This window comes from Sceloporus occidentalis, unplaced genomic scaffold (genome assembly GCF_023333645.1).
Source record: "Sceloporus occidentalis isolate IW3139 unplaced genomic scaffold, rSceOcc1.0.p SCAF_87, whole genome shotgun sequence".
Taxonomy (NCBI): domain Eukaryota; kingdom Metazoa; phylum Chordata; class Lepidosauria; order Squamata; family Phrynosomatidae; genus Sceloporus; species Sceloporus occidentalis.
Window position 1 is genome coordinate 2,973,552 of NW_028317067.1, and position 23,487 is coordinate 2,997,038.

The 23,487-nt window shown below is 40.5% G+C and overlaps 1 protein-coding gene across 1 annotated transcript in view; it reads left to right on the plus strand.

Moving 5' to 3' along the window:
- The window catches only part of LOC149284930 (inter-alpha-trypsin inhibitor heavy chain H6-like), a 28,218-nt gene extending 5,730 nt beyond the window's left edge, over positions 1-22,488 (plus strand). Inside the window, exons 5-16 of the mRNA XM_089496060.1 lie at positions 718-753; positions 4,851-5,005; positions 7,125-7,235; positions 7,827-8,074; positions 9,685-9,854; positions 10,509-10,625; positions 11,590-11,761; positions 13,756-15,255; positions 17,905-17,958; positions 18,971-19,081; positions 20,513-20,893; positions 22,247-22,488. Of these exons, the coding sequence (XP_089352186.1) occupies positions 718-753; positions 4,851-5,005; positions 7,125-7,235; positions 7,827-8,074; positions 9,685-9,854; positions 10,509-10,625; positions 11,590-11,761; positions 13,756-15,255; positions 17,905-17,958; positions 18,971-19,081; positions 20,513-20,893; positions 22,247-22,488 (3,297 nt within the window). The remainder of the gene's footprint in view (positions 1-717; positions 754-4,850; positions 5,006-7,124; positions 7,236-7,826; positions 8,075-9,684; positions 9,855-10,508; positions 10,626-11,589; positions 11,762-13,755; positions 15,256-17,904; positions 17,959-18,970; positions 19,082-20,512; positions 20,894-22,246) is intronic.
- Positions 22,489-23,487: the final 999 nt, after the last annotated feature.

The following is a 23,487-nucleotide window of genomic DNA, read 5'->3' on the forward strand; positions in this document are numbered from 1 at the left end:
CAGTATCCTATTGGCCTTTGCAGCTGCTGACTGGCATTGTGCACTTTTCCCAGGGAGATACCATATAGAGCATATGTTGCATTGTTATTATTTTCCCCATAATGCATAACTTTGCATTTGTCTATATTGAACTTAATTTGCCACTTGCCTGACTTGTCCCCCACTTTGTCTAAATCCACCCACAAAGAGCAAACACTAATACATGATTCTCAATGCAACATGGGAGATCATTAATAAAAAGATTAAAAAGAAGACATGTTGACGTTGTGAGTATAATAACGTATTTTCTGCAAAATATCCACTTATGTTACCCAGAAGAATTTTTGTTCATGTGGAAGTTATTATGTATAGGACAATAATTGTCAATATTACTCACATGTAGTTTCCTCTTGAACGTATTATTAAAGTCAAACCTTACTAGACATTTTAATAACATGATCACACTAGCTTTCCTATCCATTTCTGAAACACATTTATTCATTAAATATTTATATTGCTCAAGCAGATTTGGAGCAGGGAGAGTGAAAATTAATGGTAGCATGCAAATTGACAGAAGGAGAAGCCGGCCCTGCTTCAGTGAACATATAATATTGACTTAATCTGGAGAGATTTAGTTTAAAACAACTGAGTAGATCCTTCTTGGTTTTGGAATGGTCAATACATATTTTTTTAATTAATGCATGAAAAATCTATGACCTTCTTTTCTTTCTTTTTTAGAGATTTAAGCGGCAGATTAGAGCACCAAAGACAGAGGTAAGAAGAGAAAGAGAGTGAAAACGAAGTCTGTTTTGTGTGCCTTGTGTTTAACTGGGTGATTGTAAGCCATGCTATATGCAGTCAGGGAAGGATTGGCATTCACAAGGCTGCCTTGGCATTTTAAAACTGGCGGCCGCCTGATGACGTAGTTGCAGCTGATAGCTGGGTATACATGGCCACAGGTTATGTTTTTATACTCATGTGCATACCTAGGAACTCACAGTTTGACCCGGAGAACTCCAGGAGAAGAACCACTTCTTTGGTTCTCCAGGTCAACACTCGAATACTCTGGGTTGCAGGGTCTTGACAGGCCCCACTCCCTGCCCATTTACCCTTTAAATGGGGGTGTTTCCCACAATGTCAGCGGGACCGCTCCCAGGGAGGTCAGTGGTCAGTCCTGGCCATGTCCCGCAAGAGTAGAGTCTGGGTAACTGGAGCCCAACAGTTCCCAGGTATGCTCATGCAGCATCAGCCAGCAGCTCACCAGGCATTTGCCCTCTGTGCCAGATGGCCAGTCCCGTATACAGGTCACACATTGCTTGGACCAGTACCCTAAAATTAAGAAAACATGTCCCATTTAAACAAGTCACATTTTTGAAACGACATCAAACCACTGTTTTTTCATTCTTCTTCATGTTTTTTCTACCTGGTAGACAAAGATTAGCGAGCCTGATTCATCTAGAGAATGTATGCACTAGAGGTAGAAGTGTGCTTGGCCTTTCCTGGTACTCCTCCTCATTATATATATTTTTTAATAAAACATCTTTAAAACATTTATAAAACGCAATCCTAACATAGAAGTTATGTATAAAGAACAAATCTAATGCATAATTGGGCTCAAAAATAACCCCAAAGTACTGGAAAATATAATATTCATTTATACTGAATTTTTCCCCCCTGCAAATATGAAAAAAAATCATCTTTGAGTAAATACGATAGAAAGAGGACATTCAATATTTTGCTTGAAAATGTGGTCCTTGGTAAATTTGCATATAATGCCTTTCGTTTCAACACCCATATGTGTGCCCTGTATGATACTGTTGAGTTTAACAAAATAAAACCCCAGAGTTTTACTCTAAAGGGTTAAGCGTGTTTACAACTTGGTTCAAGCAGCACAGTGATGCAAGTATACAACTATTTCTAAATATCCCAGTGTGTCTATAAATGGACTGAGACACATTATTCTGTCTTTCTACACACTGTTTTTATTCTTCTATATGTTGTATGGATATCATTTCTTACTTGCTGAATAGAAGGTACCTCTTAAAAATTCTGGGAATGTGAGGTGGACAGGATGTTTACCCAATAACACCGAGGTCCCCGCCTGCTGGAACAAGGAATACAAGTATTTCCCAACCTTTCCAGTGTCCCTCATGAGTAAACAGAAGCAGGAATGCTCCTAGTATCATGTTCCTCTGTAGTACTGTTACTTAAAACCTTTCATCTTTAGCATTCCGACTATTCTCACTCCGCTATAGAGGTGTAGTACCGGTATTTTAGCCAGGAAGGAAGTCCAGACCGGCAGCACAGACCTCCATTGAAGATCCCACGTGGCCACCTCACAATTCTAGTGTTGTAAGTTCAGACAAGGCTGGTGGCAACCCCTCCAACCCTGCTCACCTCCAAGGTGGGTCTGGTCCCAAAGACCTTGATTGGTGACAGAACTTCTGTTTGGTTGCCAGAATGTTAAGCAGGACTATCCCATTAAACTTCCAGGGACATTTTAGTAGAAGAAAATGCGATGGCAAGAGATGGATAATTCAATTTTTTATTTTTTTAACATTTTCAGCTTTGACCAAAGAGATGAATTATATCTACAGCTTAGAATTTAGGACGATTATACGGATATGGGATCTTTTTCACGCATGATTTTTTTTCCTAAACACTAAAGCCATATAAAGTCTTATGAAACATGGTATTTCAACAAAAGAGGATAATAAACAAAAGGAAATAGAACAGTCGAAAAACAGTATCAGAGAAAGCTCATCATCAAAAATAGTTAGTTATGGGGGGGGGAGTTATTTCTTCAACAAATTAAGGATGAAACGGAAAGAACGAACATAGTGATAGAATACAAGATAGATATGACAACAGTCGTTGGTGGCAAAAAACGTTCCAGATAATGAATCAGATTTATGTTAAAATATGGTCTCGCTAGCTTTAAAGGTTCACTATTTAATATAAAAATTCTCTGATAAATGATATTTTGTAAGTAGCCCCCATCCCTAATGGATGTGGCCCCTTAGATACAAGCTTAGTAAGTCACCCTGGTTGACACACAACTTGTAATTTCCTTCTGATTTTTTTCTGGTGAGTCAGAAGTAACTGCAGGTCATAATGGTGCTTATTTTATAACTTAGGTCATGGATAATTGCACGGAGCCAAGCAACGTTTCCAAGGCTGAGCCTAAAGTAATCACAATTATAAGAGAGCAGGTGTTTTAATATTTCCTGAGAGGATGGCATTCTGAGGAACATCTATACCCTTCCTTCAAGAAGAGCTGTCTGAGCGCTAAACCATATGTACATTGAAAGAAAAGACTACTTATTTTTCTACTTCTTCCCTGCCTGAAAAAAATTTAAAAAAAGGAAATACCTTGTGTATAAATTTCCAGTCATTCTGTGATTAAATATAAAACGGTGAAGACCGAATGTAAGAAAACTCAAATATTATCTTATTCCATGTGGCACACAAATCTTACTACATAAAAACACAATAAAAAAGAAATTCAATCCTGCGGCGCTGGAGAACACACTTCAGTCACTATTACTTTCCCTTAGTAAAAAATGTACTTCAGACTATAGTCATAGTGGTCACTACTATTCGTTATGTTCAGCATCGTGTTGCCAACATAAAAATAGTTGAAATACGTTTTATTTATTCAACTATAAAGAAATTGAATCTAGGACAGGGTTTTTCGAGCGAGGCATTCTACGAAGAAGAGAAAAAGTGAGAAATGCTGACTTAGGCTATTTGGGATGAAGAAGAAGCTGAAAAAAGAACTACTTGAAGGCAGAAAAATGATGGGTTCATGTGCTGTGAGAATTAGGGTGAAAGAGACACAAAATTCACACTTTCAAAAGCATTGTCCAATATAACCAACCTCTACCAGAAATGTTAGTGTCGTGTTACAAACCAGATCCTGTTTTGACTCAAGAAACTTAAACTGTATCAAAAGTACAGCTATTTTGTTCATACCGTAATTGAGGCATCTTAAATATTGTATTTGGCAATGGGGTGGCTCTAGCACTTTAAGGCCAGTGGCTGTCTTATGACATTGTAATACCCCATTGCCAGTGGGGCAGCAGATTGGGTGCCAGCAGTATGACAGATGGCTAGTCCTCTACTATTTACATGACTCCTGACCATATATCCGGACGCTTAAATGCTGATATTCTTGGTTTCTGTAGGTCACTCAACTTCAGAAAATATGGTCTTGTCACAAAGGGCTCCTTAATTGTATCCTGAAGTGTATCTTCCTAGTTAAGTTAGAAAAACAGTTACCATATGTATTATTTAGCTTTGAGCATCAGGTGCAGCCCAGTAAAATGACAGTTTGTCTTTTTTCTTGGAAATGAAAATTCCTTTTGACTAAGAAGAACACTTAGCTCAGCAGAAAACACAATCACTGAATGTTCCGACCAAAGTAATGTTGGAATTTACAGCTCCCCATAAATATTCCCTTGAACTCAATGTGCTCCCATGTCCTCAGGCATCCAGTTAAGTTCATTTACGGAGTCCACGTTCATCTAAACTGCACCCCAACAGACTTAGTGAAAGAATAAGTAACCTTCATGGGATCTTGGTGAGTGAACCACACAAATCAACTTTTTTCAGCATTTCAATTGCTGAATAACAGCAACAACTTCAAGGTTATTCAATGGCACTTGGTGCTGACAAATGTCTCTCTCTAGCTCAATGAAGAACAGGATATGCAACTTTGGTGTCCATATTATAATTCACGAACAGCTTCTTACTTGATAAAAAAACCACATTTTGTATTTGATTAGAATTTAAAACACATATTAAATTAATGTGTTTAACCATAATTTAATGTTTTTTTAAACATATTTAATGTGTTTCATTTCCTCTAGTTGATAATCAGCAGCCTCTGCATTCAGTCCACAATTGTCTCCAGATATGCCTACACAAAGGTGCAAAGTGTTATGAGCAACCCTCACACTGAAGCAAAAGATGCCATCTTTGACTTGGATCTGCCAAGTTCAGCCTTCATATCTAACTTCACTCTGTAAGTCAATCAAACGACTCAAATGTTCATGGCATTGCAATGTTCATTACTGAACTATATGGTTTTTGGAGACAAAACTTCTAAATTCTATATTCCAAATAGAAACAAATAGTTTTGTCTTGTTGTTTGTATGCCTATGCTGTGCCTTATAAGTAGGCAAATCATATACATGTTTGTGCTAAAAAAAGGTTTAAATGTGTTGTAAATTAGGGATATATGTTGTAATTTTTTGGTTTGCCAACATTGTGGTAGAATTTGCTTTGTATAGGAGAATATCCTATAACCATTACATTTATAATTGCTGAGATATGGGATAAACATTAACCTTAGGTTGGTTTATTGGACCAAAAATTCTGCTCAACTTAAAGAAACTGAAATTAACAAATCTGTGTTGTAACAACTAGTTAGATTACTCAAATGTAAGTCTGGTTTGCACTGTTTGTGGGTTCCCTGTTTGAGCTAAACCTACATATATAAAAAAAAGGGAGGACAATGAAGGGGAAAAGCCAAACTCACTAATGATTTCCACTGACTGTGAAAATCCCCCTAGTACCAGGAAATCACTAAAAGAGCAAACCAATACGACATCCTGAGCAACAATATGTTGGTATTTTTAGGGTCGCTTTAATTCTATTTTATGTTCTTTCTACTTTTTCTACTACCTTTCCTAGAAATGGAACATTACATATCTTTGATGACCCCATATCCAAGCACAATCCACCATTAGGGACAATATACTGTAGGAGGTACAAATATCTGCTTGGAGCAGGACTGTTCTTCATTAAGTGTTGATTTCCATCTGTAGCTCATAACCTAGTTTCACAATCGAAAGTATGGAGAAAAAAACAGTACCGTGACTTGAATAATTAGGAAAATGTATTACTTCCCTATTAGATGAACAAGTAAAAGTCACAGCTGTTTGTCCAACCTGGACTTTCTATGATGCTTTTTGGATGTCTCTCAAAATGAGTACCTGAATACTCAATGTTTAGCATTTTTCTAATCACATTACTATAATGTTATAATGGATCATATTTTCACCGGTAAACAAGCCATCCGTCAAGCAAATCATGCTTTTAGCCTCAGGGAATTGACTCGAGGTTTGCAATAACAACTTCCCACCATCTCTCAAAACCTTTTGGTCAGCGCAAGTTCGCTCGTCTCTAGGTAATTATAATGTGGGGGCCTAAACAGAGCAGTGGCTGCTATTTTCCATACCGGCTCGCCGATGTTGGCCAAAGAAAAATAATTCAAAAATAACCTTGTTCTTTGAAGTAATGATTGGAAAGAAACCAAGGATAAACAGAAGAGAGGAGAGAAATTGTGCAAGGCATCCCAACACACACATAGCTCCCTGTCACAAGGACAGGTTTTGTCCCAGTGGCCAAGTTAATTTTGGCCATCTTGTCTCCTTCAAACATTTATGCTGGCCAGGAGTCTATGCATGTCTCTCTTAGGCTTCAGCTTGCTTGGAGACCTAAAAACAGAAGAGCAGCTGTTTCAGTTGCTTGGGTTTTTTTTTTATTTGAAAGAACACATTTAAAAAAAAAGAAAAAAGAGAGAAACTAGGAGCTAGCAGTGCTTGTTCATCAATGGTTCTAGCAATCAGATAAAGAAGTGCCTAATGTGTCACTGTGTTTATCCCCATCTCATGAATAATGTGGGTCTAGCTGAGGTTAGCACAGAATGTACTAGATTTAGTAATTAATTAAATTACTTGAAATAAAGCACTGTTTTTAATTGTCAGAAGTTCCTGCTCCGAAAGGCATTATGTGTTTGGTGACAAAAACAAATCACCAGCGTATTTCTCCATATGAATAATGAATCTGTGCATCACGTTTCCACCGTTTAGCGCTGCGGAATATGGTGACGCTATATTAACCAATTCATGATAATCCATGTGTATTATTGTGTGTAACAACACACAATGAATTGTATGTTTTATTGAAAAAGGTTATAGGTTAATTGTAAGCAAACACGATATTGTACCTTGATTTGTTAATCAGAAAGACTTTGTTGCACTGCCATGTGATCCAAAGTCTTTAAATCTCAGGTAAATGGTGTATTTATTTTTTCCTTTACATAGCCCGAGGTAAATTTCAGTTATTTATATTTTCAGCACGGTTAATGGTAAGATATACGTAGCAGAAGTGAAAGAGAAACATCAGGCCAAAAAGATGTTTGATGAAGCCAGGAGGCAGGGAAAGACCACAGCCCATGTTGGTACCAGGTAAGCATGGAAGAAGCAGCTTTACAACAACTATGAGGGATCCTGTTAATGATCATTTGAAGATGCTGTTCCACTTAGTCAAAACATCACTGTGTAACCAGCTGGCAGGGAGATCAGCGTAAGAAGAAAATTAAGTCAAGTAATACAGTAACAAAAAATGAGTAATAATTCTGACACATCATCAGAGGTACTCTCCTTGGAAGAGGAGCCACATTTAGCCAGGCTCACTCCCCACCCGATTGCCCATTAAATGCTATGTGGGGTTACCAGATACTTGTCTGCTGCTACGGCTGCCCCTCGCACAGCAAGCCATACCCATTGGGCAGCTAGGCCGAGCCTTGTGCATGGCTAATCTTGCCCTCTCGTGAAGCCACTTTATCAGAAGAAGGAGAGCTCCGGGTGGCCTCCTCTTCTGAAGTTCTTAGGTATTCTTTACTTATCACTTTTTTTTTGTTTAAAATAAAGAATTAAGGAAGGAAAACTGAGCAAGATACACACAGAGCCCATTTCACATATATGCCTGGGTAACAGGATATTTGTGCCTATAATCCTTGTTTCCATTCTCAACATTTATTTAAAAATCATCTCCAGGGACAGAGAAACTGAAAAGTTCCGTGTGATGGTCAATGTGGAGGCTGGTGGAGAGATTGGCTTTACTCTGACTTATGAGGAACTGCTACGCAGACAACTCGGGAAATATGAGCACACGGTTAGTGTGAGGCCTGGACAGGTGGTCCAGAACCTCACAGTGGAGGTGACGATCTCTGAACGTACAGGGATAGAATATGTCCGAGTACTACCACTGCGTACCAGTCGTCTTTTGACCAATACAGTGCAAGGTATGTACAAAATCCATGCTGCATAATAATGAACATAACTCATTTTTCCAATTTTTTGTCTCTTCTTTCTCTCCTCCCCATTCCCTCTATTTTTTTCTATTCTCATGTATTTTTTGCACCTCTCCTTTCCCTCCACTCCTTTTGTCTCCCTATTGTCAGGGTACCACAAAATCTTGACGGAGTACTGGTTAAAATAGTTATTGAAAAATAAAAAATAACAGCAAGAAGCCAAAGCTTAAGATAAGCGGGTGGTCATGGATCAAGCCAAGGTCAGGAGCCGAAACCATTAGACATACAAGCCGAGGTCAGGAGTCCAGAAATTCATGTAGTCCAAAATCAGGCAGGAGTTTAGAACCAGAATGGGAGTCAGGCAGACCAGGTCAGTCAAACACAGAAGTCAGTCAGTCAAACACAGCAGTCGTCAGCCTGTCAAACACGGCAATCGGCAGTCCATCGAACATGGCAAACACAGCAGTTGTCAGGTCCGTATCCCCTCCAATGAACTAAATTATGCAGAAGTCCCCTGGACACACAAGAATAGATGATGAACTGAACTTGATATTCATCATGACCATCAACCTGGATTGGGTGAGGGCGAGGGGTGAGGAAGTGTTACAAATTAGTGGTTTTAGTAGTGAGACATGGAAAACATTTGGAATACGCATGTTGAGAGGGAGATCTAAGGCATAAGCCACCGGATGGCCACAGTATAGACATAGGCCATCCCTTCTATGATATGCTCTCTCCGCCTCATAGAGCCTGTAGCCCCCACTTGCATGGGCTCAACGCCTTCTGGTAGAACGTCTATAGGAGGCATGGGAGGAGAGGGAGGTCAGTGCACCAACCTTATAGGATGCCTCCTCAGGTGTTCCTTGAAAGAGGGTCTCTCCCTAAGCCTTGTATTGATTAAGGTCAGGAAAGTGATTAACGCTTCGAGGTCAGTAGGGAGATCCCTTAATGTCAGACCATAGATCCACTAGAACCTTGTTGTTCCACCCGACATCTACTGCCCAGATATGGGACTCAATCGCATAATCAGAGACTGGCAAATAGACATAAGGTGTTTGGCAGCAGATGTAGTCCGGACAGAACATTGAAGACTCTACTGAAGAAGCCACAAATTCTGCATAATTTTGCACAACTAGACTATTCGCCTCCCAAAGAGGATTAGCCCAGGCTAGAGCTTTCTCGGTTAGTAGCAAGATCAGGAAACCAACCTTAGCCCTCTCAGTCGGAAAAGTCTGTGGCAGCAAGTCAAAATATATGCTGACCTGGTTCAAAAATAAAAAAACGCCAAGAAACCAAAGCATAAGATAAGCGCTGGTTGTGGATCAAGGTCAGGAGCCAGAACAGGTAGTCATACAAGTCAAGGTCAGGAGCCAGGACAGGTAGACACACCAAGGTCAGGAGTCCAGAAATTCATGTGGTCCAAAATCAGGCAGTAGTGTAGAACCACAATGGGAGTCAGGTAGGCCGGGTCATACACAGCAGTCTTTCCTCTTTTTACGTTGCCTTGGAAATCTAGTATTGTACTGATGTAAGCTGCAATATATTTTCAAATCACATTGTTTATTGAGGTACCTACCAACAGACATGTTTCACCCTTGCAGGTGATACAGAAATACCTCCTTGCACGGAGATAGAGACTAGTACCCACTGTGCCCGAATCACCTTTTCACCATCGCCTGCAGAGCAAGCTGCCTACTCCAGCTCTGGCATCACAGCAGATTTTGTCATCCAGTATGATGTGACCTTGAAAGACCTAGCTGGTGATGTTCAGGTTAAACAGTGTAATATTTAATGTGTTTGCCTTATGCGGCATTGTCGCTCACAAGAAACTAAAGTACTTAAACCATGTTGTGCTAATATTTTTAAATATGATATCCCATGTATATTTTAATCACACATTTGCACTTCAAATAACTACCCTCTGTGTTTGGAACATAACATTTCCCAGGATACATCCAGCCTCATGTTTATCATTGCCTGCTCATTATGTAATATCTTAAAACCTTGAGTATTCCTTTTTAAAAAGTGCTGTTCTCTTTAGAGAAAACATTATTTGTACTCTTTAGTATGTCTTTCCAGCAAAAAATATGAAGGAGCCAACTTTTTCAATGGTTAAAGAATTATTACTGCGAAGGGTTTGACATTCAACAGTATTTAAAAGTCTTAACTTAACAGAGTTGGTGGAACAGCACCTTTAATTTGTCAGAATTAATGGATGGGTTTGGTGGTTGGTAGGTTTAAATAGAGTAGAAATGAAACATCTAAATAAAAATTGCACTGTGATTTATGAAGGGCTAATGCAGATGAGTTTCATGAACAATACCAGAATAATGCACAGTGACACACTCTTACTAAGGTCCAGGGTAATCTCATTGGCTAAAGATGGGCTGTGATACACAAAGTAATGTTTCTTTGTACGTCGCAGATATACAATGGATATTTTGTTCACTACTTTGCTCCACGAGGACTTCCTGCCATCCAGAAAAATGTGGTCTTTGTCATAGATGTCAGCGGGTCAATGTTTGGCACCAAAATTAGCCAGGTAAATATCCATTCTTCTAATGATGTTGCTCTTGTAATATTACCATCCATTGGTAACAGATTCAATGAATTTAATAGGTAACCACCAGCAGTGGATTAAGTCATGCGGTTGACAAGTAAATGCTAAAAAAATCTTTGAAAGCAGCAAAACAAAACAAACAAAAAACAAGCATCAGCCTCCAAACATCCCAAAAATTAAAAACACACTGACAAGCTTTGGCCACCTTTCTAGGCTGGTTGAACCTCGTTTCACATGAAAGCAAGAAGGAAATAAATTCATGAGAGACAGGACCAGCTCTGTAGGGGCATGGCTTGCCCATATTACTTCAGAATATAGCGTATAGCGTTGGTGGAGTTGGGTTGGGGAGAAGGAACTGCCACCCCCATACCTGGTAACCATCTCTGATACCCAGAGCCTCCTGGGCAAGCCAAAAGAATTTTCACGTAGCCTGAAAATTAAAATACAAAAACTCCCATGTTGCTAAATTTACAAGACACATGGTGGTTGCCCTAATTCTTGAAACCCACAACAGCTTGATTTAATGTACAATCTCCATGCACTGCAAAAGTCTATATTTTCGAGAAGGATCATTGATCCTGAATAAGCACAGCTGTGTAAGTAAATCAGATTTGAACAGATAATGACCTGAATGCCATTGTTATGTTGGATGCTTTTTGAGTTCACTTTATTATTTTTTGAAGTTGGAGAACACATGACATCAGTGTGTTACAGATAAGTAAAAAAAAGCATACATTATATTTATTGAACATACAAAATAAAGTGACCATAAGCAATAAGGGAGAATACAAATGAATATATTTTGTAAACAAAAGTCTATTGTATAAAAATGTAATATAAGCTTTGTAATGCTTAGATGGGATAGGAGCATGGAATTATCAATTCAAAAGGCAATTAAGAGGTTACATATACTGTGAAATTCTTCACCAACTCTATCCCATGACAGACCAAAAGCGCCATGCATGTTATTCTGAATGACCTTCATCGTGATGACTTCTTCAACATCATCACCTTCTCTGATGATGTGCAAGTGTGGAAACCCGGACGTTCCATCCAGGCATCAGCTCAGAATATCAAGAGTGCCAAGGAATATGTAAATAAGATCGAAGCAGATGGATGTAAGGTTATCCCCATTGCACCATTTCAGGGAGAATACCTTATACAATACCCTAAAAGTCTAACTTTACCTTCATTGTTGCCCCACTACCACAAGGTGACGCAACGCGACCCTGCACAACCACACTTCATCCTTAATAATAATGCTGCTGAACACGTACAGGCGCCAGAAAGAACATGCCTTGGCTAGGGAGACCACTTTTTATTTCTACCGTTCAGGGACACAGTATGGAGCAGCTGAGATTACACATACACACACACTGATCTGTTTATGCACATACCGTCACATTTACATAAAATACATTTATGTGATAAATTATTAGGAAGCCTTGGGAACCATGTTGATTTCAGATTTAATAGATTTATATTATAATACTTACATCCATTACCAGACATGAGTAGTTTCAGAGAATGAACCCCTCTATTACCAGATATGAGCAGTTTTAGAAACAAACACAGTAACATACACACAAACACATACCGTGTTTCCCCGATAGTAAGACACCCCCGATAGTAAGACGTATCGGGAGTTTCAGAGGGGTCAGCTAATATAAGCCGTACCCCGAAAGTAAGACATATGTCTTACTTTCGGGGAAACACGGGGGATTTGCCTACGGCCTACGGCCGCATTAACGCAGGGCATAAGGGGCGCCTGCCCCTTAGGCCCGCCGCACCTGCGACCGGGTCCGCCACTCTAAGGGGCCGGGAAGTCCCCACCAAGGCCGGCCTTACGTGTCTGCGGCCGCACAGGATTTAAATTAAAACATCGGGGGTTTTTTTTTAACTTTATTTAACATCCTCCATGTTAAATAAAGTTAAAAAAAACTTTATTTAACATGGAGGATGTTAAATAAAGTTTTTTTAACTTTATTTAACATGGAGGATGTTAAATAAAGTTGAAAAAAACCCCCGATGTTTTTATTTAAACCCTGTGCGGCCGCAGACCCCTAAGGCCGGCCCCTTAGAGCAGGGCCGACCTTTGGGGTGTGCGACCGCACAGGGCGCCACACTCCAGGGGGTGCCAACCTGCGGCACCCGGCACCCCTCCAGAGACGGACAGTAATGTCCGCCGCTGGAGGAGCAGGCTCGCAAGGGAGCGGTATCGGAGGTCTTTAACAGACCTCCGGCTCCCTTGAGTGATTTTAAGTCGGGTTCAACCCGGCTTAAAATCACTCAAGGGAGCCGGAGGTCTGTTAATGACCTCCGATACCGCTCCCTTGTGATCTGCGCGGCAACAGCTGTTGTGCGCCGGGGTTTCTTGTCAGATCCCGGCGCACAACACTGAAGCCGCGCCCACCGCTGTCCGTGCCCTCTGACCCGGAAGGAGACAAGAACTGGCGAAGAGGAGGAAAAGAAGCTGAAAGAAGAAAGGAAAGGTAGGAAAGCATTAAATTCGAATTTTTTTTCCCAATATAAGACATACCCCGAAAGTAAGACATAGTGGGGCTTTTAGGGATAAAAAGAAAGTAAGACGCTGTCTTACTTTCGGGGAAACACGGTAGTTGGTTTCATACATAGTGCTGGCTGCAGCTTACACTGAGCTCTGTGTGAAAGAGAGTTGAGAAGTCTCTCCTGAGACCTCCTTCACTCAGAGCCACAGAATGAGGCTGCCCAGGACATAAAGACCCACCAGGACCCATGTAAGGACTGGCTATGGGAGGAACACTTTAGAGTTTTAGTCTATGTAAAATTATTAATTTGCAGGGATATAATTGACTTATCCCAATGTTAGTAGCACTGCAGTTATTTAACAAAGGTAATGTGGCTTAAAAAAATTCAGATTTTTTTTTATTACACAGGTACCTATGTAGAAAATCTTCAGTACAATTTGTAGACTGGTTATATTTACAATTACTTTTTTTAAAAACATTTAATCACAGTTTCCACAGAAATATTTGAACACAAATGATATAGAGTTCAGTAGACGTTGTTACATGACCATCTCTAGAAGAAAAAAAAATACCATGATGGATTCTATTTTTTTCTGTCTCTTTAGGGACTGATATTAATGCCGCACTTTTGGCTGCTGCTGCTATATTCAACCAGACATCTCCTAAACAGGAGAAAGGGTTTACCAAGCAGAGGATTCCCCTCATCATATTCCTGACAGATGGAGAAGCCACCTCAGGTGTCACATCAACCACTAAAATTCTAAAGAATGCACACAAGGCTATGGGAGGAACCATCTCGCTGTTTTGCCTGGCGTTTGGAGAAGATGCAGATTACAACCTTATGCGCAGGCTGTCTTTGGAGAACCGTGGCATTGCAAGGCGAATTTATGAATACTCTGATGGCACATTACAATTAAAAGGCTTTTATGATGAGGTTGCCAGCCCTCTTCTGTTTGATATTGAGTTGGCCTACCTTGGAGAGACTACATACAATGTGACACAAACCCTATTCCCTAATTATTTTCAGGGTTCAGAACTAGTGGTAGCAGGAAAGCTAAAGTCAGGTGTCAAAAGCCTTCAAATTCATCTCACTGCTAATGACCAGAAGAAAAAATTGAGTCTGGAAAATGATATTTCCATAGAAGACAATGTTACACAGTCTAGCTTTGGATGCTTGGGAAATGTGGATGAAATACAGTGGTTTGTACAAAGGCTTTGGGCCTATTTCACTATTAAGGATTTATTGCTAGCTAGGATCAAAGCAAATGACACTGTAGCACGAAGGTTGCTGACTGAGAAAGCCACCAATTTATCCATCAAATATAACTTTGTAACACCCGTTACTTCTTTAATTGTAGTCAAGCCAGAAGACCACGAAGATGTGACCACCCTCGCCACAACTTCTTTAAAAGTTACCACTAAATCTAGTACAATTTCTTTTCCAACCAGCACTATTAGCCCTACAAGTTCTGCTATCTTAAGAACTAAGATCACTTCAGGACCCCGATTGACTAAGCCAGTCACAAAAAGCCCCAAACCATTAACAACTCTTGCCATCAATCCAACTGGACCAATGTCCCCTAGAACATCAACTTCCCCAGGAAATAAAGGTCACGCTAGTATTACTGTTGGGCCTACCACAACTAACCATGCCTTGGAAAAGCTCTCAACTGTGGCACCAACTAGTAATTCAGTTTCAACAACCCACATAGATACCCAACAAAGTCTTACTGTGTATTCCACTGCTGCTTTACTAACGCATACTGCCACACCAGTGGGACCAACTAAAGCCAGGACAGATAAACCACTCTTCACTTTGCTAACGGGTATCCATCCAACAAACTTTGTGACAGTTCCAGCAACAGAAAGTAGAACAGAGTTATCTACACCTTCTGATGCCACAAGTCTGTTGGTTACGGAACAAGGTGCTCATAGGACACATGACACTTTAAGTCCTGTGTCACCATCTTCAGACCCCATGAACCCCACTTCCTTGAGACTCCTCATTTTTCCAGATGAACTTCTGCAATCAGAAGTTACATTTCCAACATATGAAGAGTCCCTGAACCCTCCTCCAGTGTACAGTTTTTTCCCGGAAGTCTCAGGTATGTAGATATTAATCAAAATATCTAGCCTAACTATTTGTGCTATAATTCAAAATTATAATAATAGGAAGTGTAACCCATAGTAGCATGCTTTTTACATATGGGTCCCAAAACAGGTAGTACACTAAGATGCACTAAGGTGACCCTGCCTCGGGAACATTTTTAACAAAATGTATTCTACATTATGCGGCATGATCTGCCACAGTCTTTCCTATCTGTCCCTGATCCTCTTCACAAGTTGTTGAGAGGAGCTGGTTCACATAGGGGCAAATCTTTGTGGAATACTACATATTCCATAATTCGCAGGCTGCCTTAAGGTTGACTGAGAATCATGGGATGTGTTGCTCTTAAACATGTTCTATTCATCTTTGAGCCACTGACTCACAGGTGAGTATACAAGATGTACACATACAATATGGATTATATCTCCACCCAACATTACCTCCCCCAGTCCTACTCTGACATTACTTTACATGTTTTTCCCCTTAGAGTCATCTTATTTTCAAGTCTTTTCTTTTTTGATTCAAAGATTTTAATTTTAGGGTATTTCACCAAAATGTTTAAAGGGCAACTTGCCAGGAGACTTGCAAATTGGCATTACATGCACTTTGACAACACACAGAGCTAATTTTGTCTTTTCAAATTTCAGGGACAACAGCAATATATGATTCAGATGGTGAGTCTACTACATTTTCAGTTCTTCATCAGAATATAGATTATATGTATTTAGTTATGACATATTAACCTAATGGCTAGTAGTAAATTAGTCTTGGTCAACTAATAGTCACTGTTACGGTCAGGTAGACGAGGGATCCAACAATGCAGGTAAGCACAGCTAAAGAAAGTCCAGAACACAGTCCGAGGTCGAGGGCAACAGCAGGCAGCAAGGTCAAAAACAATCCGAGGTCAGGGCAGGTAGATCAGGTGCAAAACGGTAAACAGGTCCGGGTTCGTAGGCAGGCAGAGAAGAATCGTGGTCGTTTAAACAGGCAAGAGGTCGGTACACAAGGCAGAGATCAAAATAGAATGAGAACTATAGCACACCCAACGCTAGAGAACGTTTAGAACGTGCAAAGATAAGGCAAACGAATGGGGTTTAAATAGAAAAGGAAACACTCACGTCATCAGCCGCGCCGTAGAGCGTGTCGCGCCCTAAATTGATTTTAGGTGCGTTATCTGGAACCACCACCAGATGGCGCACTTCCGTTTTCCCGGCGTGTGCGCGCGGCGACGCGTCTGGAGCGTGAGTGGGTGCGCGCGCCCGACGAAGAAGGACCGCAAGCCCCCCGAGAGACCGCGGCAGCACCGGAGGCGGAGCCGCAGACGTCGGGGGACCCAGCATGAGCGGCCAAGGTGCGTGCAGCGGCGGCGCGTGTAACCCGTCGGCAACCCGCGTGCGGGACGGAGGTGGGGTTGCCGACGCCCGGAGAGCCAGCGTTAGCAGCCGGAGAGGGAGCCGCGGCGGCGCGCGTAACAGTCACACAGAAGAAAACAGAACTTCTTTACTTCATAGTGTTATGGATATTAATGAGATAAAATAGGCAAAACCAATATTCTATCATATACACAAAATGCTGACGCTATTAATTATTGTAGGACCACATCCACAATATTAATATAAAGAGATACCCTATATGGCCGGCAGACCATCATTCAAACCGGCCGCACGACAGCTGCTTTGAACTTCGCGTCCGGGCGGCTGCTTTCAAAGCAGCCGTCATGCGTCCACCGGCCGCCTAATGAAGTTAAGGCGGCCGCGTGCACACACAGTGCCGCCCAGTGGCATCAGTTCCTCAGCTTTTTGTCCCGCCCATTTTAAGACGTGACAATCAAGGGGGCGGGCTCACAGAAGAGTTCCTCCTGACAGGGAGAGGATCGTCCCACAAACATTTAAGTATTGCCAAAAAAATAGTTAGGGGTTATAGGAAAGTGGACCCATATTCTAGGGGGGGGGATTCCCTTGGGACAAAAATTAAATACAAAAGGGGGTGGCTGGGTTGTGGGATTACAAAATCAATAGGAGGTGGCTGGGGGTAATACACATGGCAGTGTGGGCATCAGTAGACAAGAGGTTGGTTGGGCATCACATAGCCAATACAAAAAGGGTGAGGGCATCAAAACGCAAGGGAGGGGATTGGCTGGGGCATCACATTAATCAATATACAAGGGTGTGGGGGGCATAAATGCAAAAATGGGGGCAATACACAAGGTTGTGGGGGTACACATTAATCAATACTAAAGGGGGCTGGGGCTGGGGAGCAGAGCCTGTCCTGGTGTGTGTGTTTGGGTGTCGGCATGGCAGAGCCTGTCCTGGTGTGTGTGTTTGGGTGTCGGCATGGCGGAGCCTGTCCTCGTGTGTGTGTTTGGGTGTCGGCGTGGCAGAGCCTGTCCTGGTGTGTGTTTGGGTTTCGGGGTGGCAGAGCCTGTCCTGGTGCATGTGTGTTTGGGTGTCGAGGTGGCAGAGCCTGTCCTGGTGTGTGTGTATTTGGTTGTCTGTTTCCTGGCACTTTACTTACTGTAGGAATAAATTGAACTACTTAATTTTTACTTATCCAGAGATAAAACACCCTCCTGAATTTGAGATAAAAAGACCTTCTGAATATTCATGCTCCACTATATATAACTGGCACCTGTTCTTTGTTTTTACAGATTTGGATTATGAACCTTTTTCAGATACATTAGATACATTTGTGGATTTTGATGGTAAGTGTGTGCCTACATGATCAACTATCTGGGAGCTTGAAATATCATAGCTGTGATAAGATATTAACTTGAAAATGAGTGTTGAAAACATTTTCACACCATCTACTGTATTTATTGCATTCACTCACACCTGAAATCATCTTTTCTTAGCACATGACGAGGTACAAAAGAAGCCATGGAATACGTGCCATAAGACACTTGCAATGTTATACACTTGTTGACGATAACTTTTTGTAGATGTGGGACAGGGAGCCAGTCACAGGATCATCTTGTTGCATTGGCTTTTACTAGTCTGAGTGTCCTGGTAATCAAGTAACATACTGTTAGTAATCAGAGTTCAGTGACTGGGTTGCAGATTAACTGTTTTATATTATTATTTTATTATTATTATAGTATTGTGATCTCGGCAAAGCTTTGTGTGACCTGAATCCTTCATTTTTTTAAAGGTTTTTCTGCTGGAGCTCTTGGACTTCAAACTTTCATGTCCTCCGGTGAGTGCACAACTTTGTTGGCATTAGCTTTTTTAACTTGCTGTGTTATAGTTATCTTGCGTTCAAAGATTTCATCATAATCATTGTCTAATTGTAGCTTCCCGTTTGCTTTGAATAATATTAATCACTGGGTGTAAACTTACTTCAGAAGCAATAAAGTCATCCACTCTAGCTCATAAAGAAAAAAGAAAAGAATATTAAAGATGCCGCTGAGAATTTATTGTTATAGTTGCAGAAGCTTGTGATCTGGACTACTATACTGATCAATGTGCTGGTTATGAGGAGTGTAATATGAGGTCATTTGACATCACCATGGTTACATGGAAGAAAAGTTCACTTTATGCACTTTATGGTTAATATGGACTTTGGGGTATAATTTATTTGGATCAGCCATGGTCTCCAGCATTATGTAAGGGTCTGTAATCACATATCTGGCTTTTAGTTTCTAGAAATGACATTCTGTTTATTCAAAGTTTGCCGTTTAATTTCTGTAATTTCAATATGTTCCTATAATATTATAGTGGACGGGGACCCTCACTTTGTAGTGAATTTGCCAAGTACCCAGGAGAAACTTTGCTTTACATTAGATGGGCGACCAGGAGACATTCTAAGGCTTGTCTCAGATCCTACAGGTAAAATTATATTTACCCCTTCTTTGCTTATTTTTTGTCTATTGGTTGCAAACTTTCTGTGTTTTTTTTAATTTATTTTTTACTAAACTGTGAGTATATAGGTAAGTTGCAGTGATGCTAACATGGACGTTATTCTGCAGGTTTATTGTGATCCTGGGGGAATGAAGAGCAGTCATATATACCGTACTGTTTTAGCCAAGTTTTAAAAAATTGCTATAAGTTAAGAATGCTTTCAAAAATAGAATTGTTAATGGTTTATTTTTTTTTTATGGTTTATTTTTAGAGTTTAACAAAATGCGAAGTGAGTGAAAAAGAAGAAAAATTTAAATCAAATCAATATTTGGTGTGACCACCCTTTGCCTTCAAAACAGCATCAATTCGTCTAGGTACACTTGCAGAATCAGGAATTCTGTAGGTATATAGTTGCCAAAGACAGTTTAATGTCAAAAGTCATAAACCATGGAAAGACTGCATCAGGAAGTTGGAGGTTGGAATTTCAAGGCAGACATGGGTTCTCAGATACTCTGTCCAAAGCTCTTTTGAAGAAGTACAAAGAAACAGCACTGTTGAGGACCATAGACAGTCGGCAGCCAGATCGAAGACACATCATGCTTAAGATCATATTTCCACCAGTGCCATCAGCTCTGCATTGGCAGAACACAGTGGGACCCTGGTACACCCATCTACTGTCTGGAGAAGTCTGATCAGAAGTGGTCTTCATGGAAGACTTGCGACCAAAAAGCCATACCTCTGAAGTGAAAACAAAGCCAAGTGATTCAACTGTTCATGAAAACACAGGAACTGCAGAAAAAAGGCAGCAGATGCTCAAGACTGATGAGTCGGAATTTGAAATATTTGGCTGTAGCAGGTGGCAGTTTGTTCACCGAAGAGCTGGAGAGCGGTACAAGAATGATTTTGCAGGCAACAATGAAGCATGGTGCAGGCTCCTTTCAAGTTTGGGGCTGCATTTCTGCAAATTAAGTTGGGGATTTGGTCGGCAGCATGACCATGGCCCCAAACATAAGGCCAAAGTCCTGGAAGTGATGATATGGCTGCCTAAATCTGCCGAAAACCGTTGTTTGGACGTGTTCTTAGAAGAATTGATGCTGTTTTGAAGACAAAGGGTAGTCACGCTTAAATATTGATTTGATTTGGATCTTTTGTTCACTCACTCAGTTTGCAATTTGTTAAATCATAAAAATAAACTATTAACACGTCTCTTTTTGAAAGCATTTTGTGCACAGTACTGTATTTAAAATAAATGCTGATATTGTATTTTACTAGCCGGCCCAGTGACATTAACCATACCGGCATTGTGCAATGGCTGGTTAAATTCCATATCTGATGTTACTGGATAACGTACGTCAGCCATTGAGCAGGTTTTACTTGATAATTTGTGTATAATCACATACTATTTTTGTACATATGCAGGAATCACTGTTAATGGATATTTAATGGAGGCCCCCTTGAAAATTGGCTCAGAAAACAGACTTCGCACTTATCTTGATACTATCACCATCATCATTAATAGACCACGAAGCAACTATATCATCAACATATCCCTTCGCAACTTAACCCTTAAAGGAGAAGACCAGCTCACTCTTCCATTTCATCGCCCAACTTTATTGCAAAAGCCCAGACTGGCCATCAGAATAGCGCCTTCTTCTAATGTCACTGTGTGGATTGGGCGCAATGTTGAGTTTCTGATCCTGTTCCACCACTATCAGCATCCAACGTACCTGCAGCTGGACCACCTGGGCTTTTACATTGTGAAAGGAGATGGCCTTTCATCAAGCTCCGGTGGACTATTAGGTTAGTTGGACGTTTTACCTGAATCTGTTCTTTTTTTTAAACTTGTATATCTTGCATTTGATGGTTATTTAAAAAAAGGGGAGTAATACCAAAACATGCCAATGATATTCACAGCGGATTAGGCTGCTTTATCTTTTTGAATAAGTGTAACCATAGCTTTTCATTTATACAATTATATTTCTCAATGGGGAATTCCCACCATGTTTCTAAAATAATCTTTTTAGGCAACAATCTACTAGACAAACACCCTGTTTCCTTATCACAATGATTTAAGATACACTATAACAGGGGTTCTCAAGCTGGCTGAGGAGTATGGGAGATGTAGTCCTGCAGCAGCTGGAGGGCCGCAGTTTGAGAACCCCTGCACTATAATGTCTATTGTCTAAATTGGGCCTTTTCGACTGGTCCCACATAATTCTAGTCTCATGCTCATGCATACCAACACCTGCAAAACAACACGCAGATTCGTTTTTGAGTGTCTGTGACTTTAAATTTTGCAAGCGCATGATCGTGTATATCCGAAACTGTAACTCGAAAAATTACAACCTCCTCCCCACTATGTTTAACCCCTTAATGACAAAGCCCATACATGTACGGCTCAAAATGCATTGTTTTCAATGGGTTTAGGGACCGCCAATTGTCCTTAAGGGGTTAAATAAATTAAAAAAAGACATTTTGAAATATATGAAGTGTATATATAGTGTGAAGGCACCTTCCCTAAAAAGTGCAGCACAATAAGTGTACTTCGCAGCCACGCGGTGTAGCTAGTACAAAGAACGAAAGACAGGACCGGACATAATGTAACAAATATAACAAAAGATTTATTTGCCCCTTTATAGTGAGGATCACTTTAAAATAGTTAAAAGTGAGTGTCTTTTAAACTTGTGTGTATTCCCATCGGTGGCGAGTAGATGGCAGCATTGTCTTCCTTTTTGCTCCAGCTGTGGGGTTACTGAGTTATAGTCCGGTTTTCTGTAATGCCTGGATAGTTTAAGACCTGGATAAGATCATATAATTGACAGAGTTCCCAAGGAGATAACATCCTTTCCATGGTAGGAGATCCAGAATATCATAAGTATGTTAAGCGACAGTCAAGGTGGGGTAGAGGGTGGTAGAAGATGAACCAAAACATGAAAAAAGTCTGGATGCAGACCACCCAGGTCCAAAAGTACAACGTTTTACAAAGGCTGTGACGGCACCATGTTTGTTAGTCTGAATACAACTTTTTGGGTTGCAGTAGGCGTGTGACGTGCTGACATTTACGATATGCTACACTACTGCATTTTGTGCTAATTTTCATAACTGAATATTGCGGAGGCAAACACTTCATTCGCCCTTGTATCTTTTTTCCAGGACAGTTCCAGAATGCCCAAATACAAGTCAAAGAGAGGAAACAAAACAACGACTTAACAATTTCAGGAATCCTGACCCGCAATAATCACATGGCTCCAGCTACTCTTGTTACAAAAAGCATCAAGGACTCCACAGCGCACACACACATGTCTAAGTGCTGGCTGGTGAAACACGGGGATATAGAAGACATCCTTGATGGAAAATACATCTCGTATGTAGTGTCACACCTCCAGAAAATCTGACAAGTGGAAGCGGATCTATGACAGATTCAATTTACCAATGGCCCAGGAAAATATATATGACTGTGGTAGTAGAAGATACCTTGAGGTACTAATCAACAGATGTTATTTTTACAGACTGAGCAAGACAGTAGTCTGAGTTTACAAATAGTACATGGATAATTATATTCCTGAAATTGTTGTTAAGAAAGGTGATTACAGAAACGCATCAATGTCCTTGCTTTGTTTGGAATCAGTTGCTCATAAGATTACTAGTCTTTGCGTTTGTAATGTCCAGTTAATCTACATGATATTATAGGTCTTCATCCAGACTACTTCTTAGCATGGGTGGTGATGGATTAGGTTTTTTTTATTAAAGTATACAAATTTTTTCATGGACTATCCTTTTTAAGTTGATATGTATACATTATGGCCCAATTTGAAAGGTGAAAGATAGAGTGAAGGAAGCTGTAAATGTGTATAGAATACACTATATGGACAAAAGTATTGGGACAGCTGAACATTATACCAAGAGGGACGTTTCTGACATTGCATTCTAAATACATTGCCCATTCATCCCGCAGGTGTTCAATGGGGTTGAGGTCATGGCTCTGTGCGGCCAGTCAAGTTCTTCCACACCAAAGTCATCCAACCGTATGTTTATGACCTTGCTTTGTGCACTGGGACACAGTAATGCTGGAATAGAATGCTGGGCCTTCCCCAAACAAAAAAATTGGAAGCATAGCATTGTCCCCTTTAGCATACTTGACTGTCCTGCGCAGAACCCTCACCTCAACATCAGTGCCTCACTTTACTAATGTTCTACTGGATGAATCGGCAAAAATTCCTACAGAAACCTCTATATAAATATATATATATACTACCGTTTGAAGATTTGAGGTCACTTTCTAGCTGTAACATAATTTCAAAAAGGCAGTCTAATTATCAAGCATTTTAAACTTGGGTTAGCAAATACAACGTGCCATTTGGAGACAGGAGTGATGGTTGCTGATAAAGGTCCTC